We start from the raw sequence: 12,776 nt of genomic DNA, 5'->3' as shown, positions 1-12,776 counted from the left end.
TCTGACTTTACCCGGCTTTTCATCAACTCTTCCTAACCCACCACCTAAAAAACCACTAGACAGACCCAAAGCTGAAAAAGAAGATGGTTGAATACAGTTTAAAGAAAAAGAATGATTGAGAAAAGTAGAATGAATGCCATTAATAACATGTCCCACAAAAGGTTTCGAATTTTCTAGTGTAAGGCCTCTTGTAACGATCTTAGTTCCCTCCGGTGATGAAAATAATCCGTCCAGGTCTGTTACTTCATCTTCAATTGTTTCTGAAACTTCAGAACTAATGAATCCCACACTGTCATGTCCGAGGAATCAATCTCTTCTTCAATGAGATCGTCTTGTGAATCTTCAAATTCAATCTCCTCTAAGTCTTCATCATCAGCAGCCTCCGTCTTCCTGCAAATCCCCATGTCATGAATTTTATTCTCCGATCTCCCCCATATTTCTTTGTTTTTGTTTGCCTCATCAACAACTTTTGTCCTTCTTCTGTAATAAGTTTTCCCAAACTTATTAAATATTATTCTATTCTTATCTGATCCCTCGCTGATGGATTGGGCTTCGTCTTGCTTGCTATTCATGGATTCAATAGAGGAGTTTCTGTATCTACTTGGATCTTTTGGATGAATATTCCTCAATATCTTAAGCACCTTTCCCCCAAGTGGATGTTTCGTTGACTCATTCCTCGTAGTTGAAATTTCCGATTGATCCTTAGAAGATGCGGATCCATGTTTCTCTTCCACCTTGTCACCCAAACTTCCTGCTCCCCTTCCTATCCTGTCAAATGTCTTGTTTGTCTCTTGTACAGATTGTACCCCCTGAACCACCTTTTCTTCAACATTCCTGCTTGAATGGCCCACCTTCCCTGATAGTGTCCTGTAGATGTTATTATTGCCCCACCCCGCAAGGATTTTCTTTCCATACACTACCGCTTGAGCGTAAGTCTGCCTTTCATACTTCTCGTAGCCATTAGGATCAAATGTTTCGACCTTAATTCTGATCTCTGTATTTTTCCCTTGCAATAGAATTATCATCGTATTAATAAAACCTCCTTCAGTACCTTTCACCTTTATCTTCGCTGCTTCGAGTACTCGGAAGTGTAGTGTGTCCGCACTAATGGCCAACAGACCCCCGCATTGCTCGCCAATGGTTGTGAATGTCATCGGCGACCATAGCTCCCACGGTAATCCACAGATGGATATCCAACTATTGCAACAATTTTCTACCGTGTCCAAAGTATTGACATTTTCCGTCCATCCTTCAAAAATTAAGGTCACACCAGAATCAAAGAAGCCCTTTTCAAATTGACATAGAAAGCCGCTTCATCCGCATTAGAGGGCCACCATAACGCTTTATTCGCCTGAAACGGAAATAATTCAACTTTTATGTTTGATGATTTCCGTAGAACTCCTTCGATAGTCTCCCATGAAGCATTTACTCTAGTTCTGGTGACGCTGATTGCCTCTTTCCAATTCTTCTGAACCCGCAGCTTGTCATTGTCCTCCGAAGATGTCTTCATCCCATTGTTAACATTCCTCGCCAAAAATCTCTCGTGTTGAGGGGCTATGTATTGCTTCGACTGGACAGCACCATGAGAAGTGATGCTCTGTATGCTCTGTACTGATCTCCTCTGGTAACCTCCCGTCGTCAACTTATCCAATTTTCTTGATATATTAATCCACCTTTTGTAATGGAGTCCACTAGGTACAATTGTAGTCTGCTTTCTGCCATGCTTGTTGAATTTGGACAACTCTAAAAATCTTCCACGTTTGTTAGCAATTTTCTGTAGAATGAGTACTGCATTTCTGCCTCTAAAACGTTGAAAAACCGAGCCTGCGTTAGGTGAGTCAATGTGTTCTTTAATCCTAAGACTGAACCATCGCGCCTCCTCGCCTTCGAAATCCATCATAAAAGTTGCTTTCCTAGTTCTTTCGGCCCACAAGATAGACCGACCATCGTTCCCCAACCGCAGCGTGAAAATTTTAAATTCTATCTTAATCGATTCTTCCCATTTCTCTGGCCTGGCTACAGGTACTCCATGCCAGCGATTCCTTGAGATGCTTACAACCATTGCAGGTTCGTTGATAAACTGAGGTGCAACTGGGTCTTCGGACAAGATAATGGCTTCCAGCAAAATAAGCGAGCAAGGAACGAATCACTTTCAGCCCAACAGACGCGAAAAAGTGAGAAGGGAGATGCCACCGACGGCCGTCGTCGGTGACAAAGGGAAAAACGATCGACAAAACTCAGGAGGTGAAAAAGCCGAATGGACAGTGGAGGAGCCCTAAAGCTACGATGGTAAACGAGGGAAAGAGCATTTCAAATAATTCTCTCACTGCTTGGAAGCTCGAACCCCAAATTTGCATTCTACAAATGCATACAACTAATTGATCAAATGTTAAATCAGAAATAATAGATGGTTTACGGTTTCAAGTTACAGTTTAATACAATATGCTTTAGAACAGCATAAATCCAATCATCGATCATCTCAGTGTGCCTTTTTTCTCCCACCCTTGTGCAGAAAATATTACTAGCAAGGATTTATGGCACCCAAAAAATTCTGTACAACGTGACTTGACTCCCAAATTATGCTGAAAATAAGTAAATTTTTCATTGATACAGAACTCTTCTCAGCATACAAAAATAAATAGACTACTCTATACAGAAAAATAAGAAATTATTCTTCCTAAATTATATATTAACTTGTTGCCTAATAATTTTACAATTCCATGGGTTGCACAACCAAATTATCTTACAATGAGTAGACGAAATTCCCTTACAATGACTAGACCAGGCTTGAGCTGGGAAATCAAGTTGAAACTAACACGAACTTGTTGCCGTATTAATTTATGGAGAAACAAAGAGCTGAGAACTTGAGAGAAACAGAGAGGTAACACTCAGAAAAAGATTGAAAATTATAGAAATAATGAGATAAAAACTTAGTTGCGAGGGAACATGAAGCCAATTCACCTAAGGCATGTCATTCATTCTGTCTGATACTTCAACTAACAGTACTGAAAATTGATGTAACCACTTTTATATCATTAAACAATGGTTCCACTATTCAAGTATCAGGATAGAACTTGATCATCGCTTATATTCCATTATCATATCGATCAAATTACACAATATCAATAATAAGATGACAGAATTACAATTAAAGTCAGTCAAAAATAAAAGTATTAATTTATGCGCTTGAAAATAATGATTTAAACAATATAATATTAAAATAATAAACTATTAGTATACATTGTGTTAGAAAAATCCCATAAACAGAACATGGAATATCATCGAGCTACATCACGTTGTAAGAGATGAAACAACTATAATGGCAAGAAATTGATCGAAGATGCCATGAGCAAATTAATTATTACTATAATAAAAAAAATATCAAAAGAAGATAAACCAACATACAGACACCAAAAGGGCGAAACGAGTGAGATGTAAAATGTACAGATGAATTGTATTATTACCCTTTGATGCTGAAAGATGAACTGTTGCAAATCATGGAAAAACTCCACGATGTTCTTCATAAATTCTGAATCACAATACAGTTCTGTCGGATTAAGTATAATCTGGATGCAAACACTACAAGTCACCATCACCAGCATATGACCAATCTCCAGGTAAAAAATGACCATGTTGTAGCTTAAAAACAATGAAGTCAGAGTTTGGACAACTTAAATGAACGTACGAGATGAAAAATATCACAGACCTTCACTAATAAATCAATATCAATGGTTGAAGGGGAGCAATCAACTTTGATATTTAGAGTAGGGTGCTGTTTCTCAAGAACATTATCTCCATAATTGACCTGAAAGCAATCAAGTCCATCTGAGTATAATCTATTTCGCTACAAATCGAGACACTAAGATTCCTGATTTTAGAAACAATTACATAAACAATATCCAGTGAGCATTTCCCATACACCAAAGAAGTTCCAAAACAAGTCCTTTATTTGACTTAAGTAAAATGTACAAACCTTTTTTGTTAATAAAATCACTCGACTGTTCAATGGATTAAGCATTTTGGCAGAGTTGATTGAGGCAGTGATGGTTGCAGATTTCTCCCAGACCTTAGCCTTGATCGAAATATCTTCGAGAATCAAATTGGCAATAGACCTACCCAGCTCCCTAAAGTTAAGGCCAGAATGTTAATAAATTTAACGTAGACCATGACTATCAGAAATTATTATTGTATGGTAGAGCAATGAGCATTGATTCAGAATAAGTCGCCACATATGATAAAGGTATGTCAATCATGGTAATGAATTTATATTTTGAGAAAACCTTATGGGCATGGATTTAATATTGAGCCAGATTAGGTTATAAAAGCACTAAGCAGTATCCTTCAGCAATTCCTAATTATGAGCATGAACATTGGCCATTTAGTTCCCCATGTATAGAAAATGCCCTTAAGACACTCAAAGTCCAAATTCAGTGGGAAATTTTCACAGCTTTCTAGCTTAAGCTCCTCCTAAACATTCCAGATCTGTGAAGGGGAATGCCTAATGTTTCTCTCTTCCCTTTCCTCATCCTAGATGCGACTTTAAGCGCCTTTGTAAATACATGGTTGGCATCTACTTGAAGCTGGTTTCTGAATGGAAACATATCTGATAAATATGCTCTTCTCAGCCTATATTTTTCCGTCTTTAACTACATGGTATCAGAGCATTGAGTGAAAGTGGGTTCCAATTGTGGTAAGGCAGGTGTTTCTAGTTCCCAGGGATGAGATTCTTGTAGTGCTGGCTCCCTCTGAATCAAAGAATTGGGACAGAAGGGCTCATGTTCAAGGAAAGTGACATCCACAGAGTAGACTTTCTTGGTGATGGGTGAGTAGACTTTCTTGGTGACGAGTGAGCAGCACTAATACCCCTTTTGATTTGCAAAATAACCAAGGAAAATGCACATGATAGCACGGGGATCCAGTTTATTGCGGTGATGTTGGTGAATGTGAACATGCACCGAGCAACCAAAAATTTTGTGGGGAATACCATGAAACATGTGTGAAGTAGGGAAACATTGAATGGGAGTCTTATGTTGGAGGACACGAGAAGGCATTTGGTTGATCAAGTAGGTAGCGGAGAGGATAGTATCACCCCAAAAATGCTAGGGAACACTGTTGGTGAAAAGTGTAAGGATCGAGAGCCACCTCCAGTAAATGACGATTCTTAAGCTCGGCGACACCATTCTGTTGGGATGTATCGACACAAGAACTTTGATGGACTATCCTTGGACTTTGGAGGTAAGCTCCCATAACAGAATTAAAGTAGTCCCTGGCACGATCAGATTTTAAAACTTGGATGTGTCTGAGATGGAATTATTGAAACAAGTGGGAGGTTTCAAATTTATCCTTCATTAAGAAAATCCACAAGACTCGTGTATGATCCCCAACAAGGAGCAGAAACCAACAAGAATCCACTACATTTTTCATATAGAAAAGACCCCAGATGTCACTGTGACTCAGAGAGAAAGCTGAGATGGCTTATATGGTTGTGGTGAGAAAGAGTTGTGTATATTTTTAGACAATTGACACACATCATAACGTTGTTGACTGGACTGAATCTCAAGCTGATAGGCGTTCTACATCAGGCTATTGTACATTTTGTGGGGGAATTTGGTGAACTAGAGAAGCAAAAAGCAACCTCTGGTGGCACGCAGCAACGCAAAAGCAGAATATCAAGTTCTAGCTAATGGGACATGCGAAGGTATGTGGCTGAAAAGACTACTCACTAAATTAAAGCTTGGAGTTCGACGACCAGTGGAAGTAAAGTGTGACAATCAAGCAACTACAAGTATAGCCAAGAATCTTGTTCACCATGATCGCACAAAGCACATGGAAGTAGATCGACATTTTATAAGCGAGAAGATTGAGAATAAAGTCGTTGATCTCAGCTACATCCCCACTCACATGCAAACTGCAGATATATTGACTAAGGCACTTCATAGACTGTGTTTTGAAGACTTGAGTTCCAAGCTAGGCACGATCAACATCTACGACCCAGCTGGAGGGGGAGTATTGAGCTCAAATATTTAGATAGATAGGATAGATCAATATTCGTATTTGATTAGGTCTCTAGTAGGATAAGAGTCCTTGTCCAAGTGAACTAGGAGTCCTTGTTCTAGTGAACTAGGGATATAGAATTCTATAAATGTCTTGTACTCTTATTTTTAACCCTAATAAATCTGCTATTCTCAGCCTATATTTTTCCTTAACTACATTAACACTAGGGTTCAGTAAGTTGAAGGTAAACCAAAAACAGCTCTTTTTAAGAAAGGTAATAACCACTTTAGAGTTAGCAGTGCACTAACATAAAGAAGATTCAGAAAATTTTCCAATGTAAGCCTATGTTCTTGCTAAAAAAATCCCAATAATAAACAACTCGTACAAATTATGCAATGGCAACCTCTACAGGTAATAATGCAAAAAAACACCTCCAAGCTTTGTAAGTTGTCACTAGTTTCACTAATAAAAATATAAATAAATCTCATACATGCTTTGAAGAGTGGTACAAATTTCAGAAATGTTTATCTTCACTGAAGAAAAGTAAACTTCATCCATCAGAGAGAAATCGCCAAGTAGCGTGGAAGAAGGATGGAATTTTGTTGCCTCATATATATCCTGCACAAAGATAATTCAAGCGGGCGAAACATAATTCAAATACAATTCTACATAAACTTTACTGAATATAACATCTTTGATAGATTTTTATGATCAAACGAAATTGGATACCTTGATCACATCATCTGAAATGACACCAGAAAATTGACTAGAATCATCTGTTCCTCCGGCTCCAAGCATTCCATAGGAGAGCCAGTTCAGCCATCCACGCGACTTGTTAGAGGGATGATTATCCTCGATAGACTTATCAATATTTCCACCATTAATTCTATGGCTAGAAGAAGAGTTTACCAAGAAATCCTACAAAAGAAACCATGTAGTCAAATCCCAATATGCTCTAAATCCTATTCGATGATAAATATCATTTTCCTCTCTCAATCAATCAGTCGCATACATATTATACACACACATATAATATAGAGAGAGACACACACATATCTCAATCGGTTTTAGGAGTGCAGAAATTAATTGAAGTCACTGCAATGTAGAACAAAAAGGAATAATAGCAGGTAAATACGGCTGGATTGAAATTTGATGGACGATAATTTCAGAAGAGATCCATTAAGTACAAGCTGCAATATATTACACAAGTTTTACCTCCAGTTCACGTTCAGCAACAGATCTGTAATTTAAAATGTCATCTATATCGGTTTCTTTCTCCAAATCCTCCAACTCATGCAGAACGTCTACTTCTATAACCTGATGATTGTGATGAAATTTAACAAAGAAAGAGAGTTAAGAGAGTAAACAAGGAACAAATACAAGCAAATAAGGATAAGAATGTTTCATTTATATATAATCTTCTGCACTACCCCTCGAGGAGGAACTATCCTACAGCGCAAATGGTAGGACCGTAGGAGCAGCTCTAACGTACTTCAATGGCCTTCTTCTAGCGATCCAAAGAGATAAGTGTCGGACTCCCATGACATTCAACACATCATAAAATTTTGAGTACAAAAGTTTAATCCTCTCTCTAAATGTTGTTTTTAAGAAAAGAACTATTATTATTATTAATTAATAATATTAAAAGGCCAAAGAAAATTGTTAAGAGAAACATATTAACCAAACCTGATTATCTTTTCCGTATCATGAAACTTTAAAATCATAGAGTTCACTATACTGTGAATCATCTTTACATATAGATTTACTATGTGTAGCTGCAACTCTTCGGTATAAGCTAAAGCTCACAGGACATAAATTCCACTACAAGAAACTGTCTCACCTCATCATGCCGAAGGCTTTTCAACTTCGTCTTGTACAGGTTCACATACTTTCGGCGAGAGTTGCTGCCATTACAAAGTCAAACATGAGTATCAATATTCCAACTTAGGAAGAAAAGAAAATCAGAAACATTAAAATTGCAATCGTGTGTCAGTCTATCACGGAACAGTGGCAGGATTTTACATACAATGAACACATTTAGCTTCACATAAAGAAATGGAATAAAGTAAAAATAATAGATCTACTGAAAATATACACAATTGACGTTTCTCACTTTTTACTCATAAAACCTTATTTTCTCACGGTCGATGTTCTGGCTCATTCCCAGCATAAAAAGAGGTACTGATCAAAACAACTAGGTACCTGATGTAAACATACCTACAATATAGGCACATTAATACATAGAACTTCATTACTTAATTCACGTTGTGGGGAATCTGTTAATGTGTTTGTTTTTCTATGTTAATAGGTAGGTAAGAATGTAGGCAGGTGAATGAGAGCCCTAGAAGCGCCAACCTCTTTTTTTTTTTTTGATCGAAAACTATGATTTTATTATAATAATAGAGAAGTTTACAAGATAGTGGATGAGCGATCCACGAGACGCCACACAATTCAGGGAACTACAATATCATTAATAACAAATAAATTTCCAATCCGTAGCTAGGTTTGATATTAGCAGGTGATTAAACTGTGGCATCTTAGTCGGCCAAGTCGCAACTCTGAATTTAATCTTCTCCCATACTTCATCCAACGACTCCGATAAATCAGTGAATATTCTATTGTTGCGCTCTAACCAAATCGACCAAAAGATACAATGAACTACGAAGTACCAAAAGTTCCTAAGGGCTTTCCCAGTAAAAAATCCCGGGTCCATGAGAAACATGTCTTGTGATCTGCTCAGAAAAGTCCATTCAAAACCCAACTCTTGCATAGCGTTAATCCAAATACGAGTCGTGAAGGAACAATGCAACAATAGATCCTGAATCAACTTCATAGCCAAATGTCACTGTTATAATTCGACAAATGATAAATGAACAAACCAGAAAGGAAATGTAATTTGTATTGAATTGATATAATGAAATGGAAATGCGTTGAATGAAAAAGAAAGACCCTGAGTTTCCTTTGTACAAATATCCCATACTCTCCCTAGCTAATAGCTAGGGCTAATAGTCAGTCCTTACGTAACAATAATGATTGTAACAAACAGGATACCTAATTAACTCTCTCTCACTCTCATATATTATTCTCCTTCTGTTGATGGGCCTTCGAATTCCTTCTAGTAAACTTGTTTGATAATGGGCCTGATATCTTCCCTTGTTGGGCCCATTTTCTTTGGACTAACACTCACCTCCACAATTGTTTTCCAGCTTCCACCATAAGTTAGCAAAACAAATGCCATAATATAGTCCTAGCTTGCAATATCATGCTTGTCCAAATATACTTGTTTTGTATACATCATTATTTTTTTTTTTAATGAATAACACCATTAAAATAAGGTAAAAAGAGTTTTGTACAAGTAGGGCATCCTCAGGAAATAGCAAATATCTTTTTTTTTTAAAGGAAACTATGAATTTATTATAATAGCCAATAGAACCAACGATACATCGGTAATAATTGATACAACTGCATCTTATATCCAGGTAGGCCATGATTCAAGTACCTTTGATACGGACTGCGTAAAATTAACACAAATAACTCAATTATTTGAGTCACTTTTCTAATTATTGATCGAAAGCTAGCATATGAAGATTTGCTGCTATAGCTGTTGGGACCCACTGACCATTCTGACAAATATCAAAATACATTCAATACTATTCAGTCAAACTTTTCAAAATGTGATTTAAGAGATATGCTTATTATCTTAATCTTTATCAAAGAATGACCTCGAAATCCATTCACGAATAGATGGAGGACATGTTTCCAACTTGAAATTGTCTTGAGTAAATGAACACTGCATGTGAGATGAATTCTGTAACTGTGAAGTTTGCATCAATATAAAAATTACTGATTTTTCTAAGTCTTGGTAGTGGAATCACCAAAGTCCACATCTGAAACAATTAATTCGACCCTTTCTTTTTGCATCAACTTGCTACATCACCCCCCACAAATCAATAAAAAACTAGAAAGTCAACAGGTATAATTCAAAAATTAATTGGCAAAATAGTTATCAAGTAGAAGGTTCATTCTGAATGGAGAAAATCGAAATAAGTAGCGTGCAATTTTAAGGCCTTCATATGAAAAATATCATGAGAGAACTGCAGGGAAAGTGAACAAATCTGTAAGAGAAAAGGTAAATCAAATTTTGCACAATCACACAGATTGAACAACACAATATTAAATAAAGATATAGATGTGTTTTTATCTAGTTTTCAGCATTCTGGCAGATAAAATGATTTTTTGTAAATCAACTTACAGCCTCTCGCCAAAGTACTTCCAAGAAGTTTTCCTCAACTTCTTTCGAATATCAGAAAGAACAGATTCTTGAGCATACCACCACCACGCTCTTTGCCATCCTTCGAGTCTTTTCTCCAAAGGGAACCACCAAGGACGATAACGTCCATATCTACATTAATTAAATTGAACTAAGCCATTCAGTGACATCTACATCTTATAAATGTTGTCATAGCGCATAGCAAATATTATAATAAAATAAACATGATCCAGTATCAAATGAAAGAAAAAGTAAAAAAATAACACATCCACACTGTCATCAAGGCATTCGGGAATTAAGATAGTGGAAACCAAATTTTAATCACACAGCCAGCTAACAGTATCTGCATCATCAAAATATTTTCAAATAATGACATTAACCAATAAAAAAAGGAAAGAATTTTCAACATGATTATGGTTTCACAAAGCATTATCATAAGCCTCTGCTAAATCAAGCACCAAGACCTAATATAACAGACCATACAGAACTTACATCTCTCTCAATCGACATAAAGACAGATAATCGTAGATAGACAAGATCTGCTGCATCTGAACCTCATTCATTGATATTGCCTGTCAAACACAGTTAAAACATCAATCAACATGTTTATCTCAAAGATGAGTAAGAACTTATCAGCTGAAAAAAGGCTGTAGAACACTTATTTCACCATGCTGGAAAGCTCAATATTGATAGCATACTGTGGAGCATCCTTTAATAGCTTCCCTGATCTTTTTACCTGCATGAGGATAGCTGCAAACTGAAGTAACTGAAATATAGATAGCCATATCAATTCGCAGAGTTTGTTATAAGAAAGCTATCTATCAGACCAGGATAAGAGAAACCATTGTTTCTTAAAATCTAATGCGCATGGACGCCTTGGAGCTTAAGCGCAAGGCACAAGGCGAGATGTGCGCTTCATTGAAGCAAGGCGCACTAATAAATAAAATCTAAAATATAAATATATAAAATAATTTGTCATGAAGCATCCAAAATATATTTTTTTTATAAGAAACGATATCTTTATTAATAATATTGTGTCAAATTACATTAGTGGACTAGTGATCCACTATATGGAAAAGTACACGACACGTTACATTTTAATGATAAACAAAAACCCAATCTCGCATTATATCAAATATGGAGACATTCTTGAAATCTTCATGAGTGCCGATCCACATGGCCACTGATATCTTATTCTTTCCCAACATTGTTCTCTTGTTTCTTCCTTGTCTTCAAAAATTTTTCTATTTCTTTCCAGCCATACAAACCAACAAATGCACTGAACCACGACACACCAAAAAGTTATTCCTCTGGTGCCTGTCAGCTGTCCTAGATCCATAGCAAATAAATCCCTTGTTGATTCCGCCATCACCCATATCAACTCAAGTTCTTGCAACGCCTTAGCCCACAAACCTCTCGTGAATGGACAATGGATGAGCATATGATCCTGACTCTCTGAGTCATTTCGACACAAAACACACCAACTTCGACAAATAGCAATTTAGGGCCACTTTATTTGCATCATCTCCGAGGTCGATAGCTTACCCTGAGCAGCTATCCATGAGAATACCTGATTTTTTTTGGGGACCGGAACCCTCCAAATTTGATTAAGTAGAGGAAAAAGTGGAAAGGTAGAACTTTGGAAAAAAGACTCGAAAAATGATTTGACTGTAAAAACCCCAGATGAATTAGACCCTCGCCACACTCGGAAATCATCTACCCCTCAATCAACCTAACTCTCTCTAACAATAATATTCTAATGCATCACATTAGTTCTCAAAAATCCATCTCAATGTACTTCATTTTTTCCAATTAACTCAAGTCTATTGGCATTTGAACTTGTATTACACACTCGACGTTGCTGATAATATATTTTCAGTACTGTAGGTGAATCATTGCGTGAGGACCCAAATTTTGTTTAACCAAAATCTTAAGTTTTTTTTTTTTTTGATAAGAAACATAATATATTAATGATAATATTATATAAAACTATTGTTTCCTATCAAAAAAATAATAATAATAATAATAAAATTTTTGTTACAAGTTCAATTTCACAGAGGAAAACCAGCGGACGAGCCAGTAGGAGATACATAAGGAAAAGGATAACAAATAAGCAAGCCAACAGACACAAGTGGCTGGTACAGACATGAGGATGGTATGGACAAGTACGGCAGAAAGATTATCGACTCTGACACTAGCACGTGATGACCATGTGTGTACATCACATCTACAGCATTAGCTTTTCTAGTGAACTCAGGTATACATGGACAAGCGGAGTTTGGAACAGTATCGTGAAATGTAATAACAAGTAAGCACTTAAAACCATTAGGGTTTATTTTTCTAAAGTTTCTTAAGCAGATAGTCCATAAGTCTGTAAAATCTTGTGAAAATAGCTTTTTTTTGTAACAACCACCTTGATGCTATGCTTTGACAAGAAAAGTTCCAGTTACTTTTAAAACGATATATGCAATTCCAAGCAATGTTTTAACCATATTTTGCATAATAAGGTGTT

At 36.6% G+C, this 12,776-nt stretch overlaps 2 protein-coding genes across 7 annotated transcripts in view; one reads left to right on the top strand and one right to left on the bottom strand.

Moving 5' to 3' along the window:
* The window catches only part of LOC140989807 (intermembrane lipid transfer protein VPS13), an 87,540-nt gene that overhangs the window by 44,427 nt on the left and 30,337 nt on the right, over positions 1-12,776 (bottom strand). For 3 of the 4 annotated variants that reach the window (XM_073459226.1, XM_073459227.1, XM_073459229.1), the window contains 10 exons: positions 10,932-11,000; positions 10,757-10,836; positions 10,247-10,396; positions 7,835-7,898; positions 7,210-7,311; positions 6,724-6,912; positions 6,485-6,612; positions 3,974-4,124; positions 3,707-3,805; positions 3,465-3,566 (listed from right to left, as the gene is read on the bottom strand). In XM_073459226.1, coding sequence (XP_073315327.1) covers positions 3,465-3,566; positions 3,707-3,805; positions 3,974-4,124; positions 6,485-6,612; positions 6,724-6,912; positions 7,210-7,311; positions 7,835-7,898; positions 10,247-10,396; positions 10,757-10,836; positions 10,932-11,000 — 1,134 coding nt within the window. Of the gene's footprint in view, positions 1-3,464; positions 3,567-3,706; positions 3,806-3,973; positions 4,125-6,484; positions 6,613-6,723; positions 6,913-7,209; positions 7,312-7,834; positions 7,899-10,246; positions 10,397-10,756; positions 10,837-10,931; positions 11,015-12,776 lie in introns of all 4 variants that reach the window. The other variant, XM_073459228.1, reaches the window with a different exon arrangement.
* Positions 1-12,776, top strand: part of LOC140989808 (zinc finger CCCH domain-containing protein 17-like) — an 80,389-nt gene that overhangs the window by 48,507 nt on the left and 19,106 nt on the right. The gene's annotated exons all lie outside the window — the stretch shown is intronic.

This window comes from Primulina huaijiensis, chromosome 12 (assembly GCF_012295235.1).
Source record: "Primulina huaijiensis isolate GDHJ02 chromosome 12, ASM1229523v2, whole genome shotgun sequence".
NCBI classification, from domain to species: Eukaryota; Viridiplantae; Streptophyta; class Magnoliopsida; order Lamiales; family Gesneriaceae; genus Primulina; species Primulina huaijiensis.
Note: the sequence above shows the minus strand (reverse complement) of the source record. Positions and strands in the feature narration are given on the sequence as shown.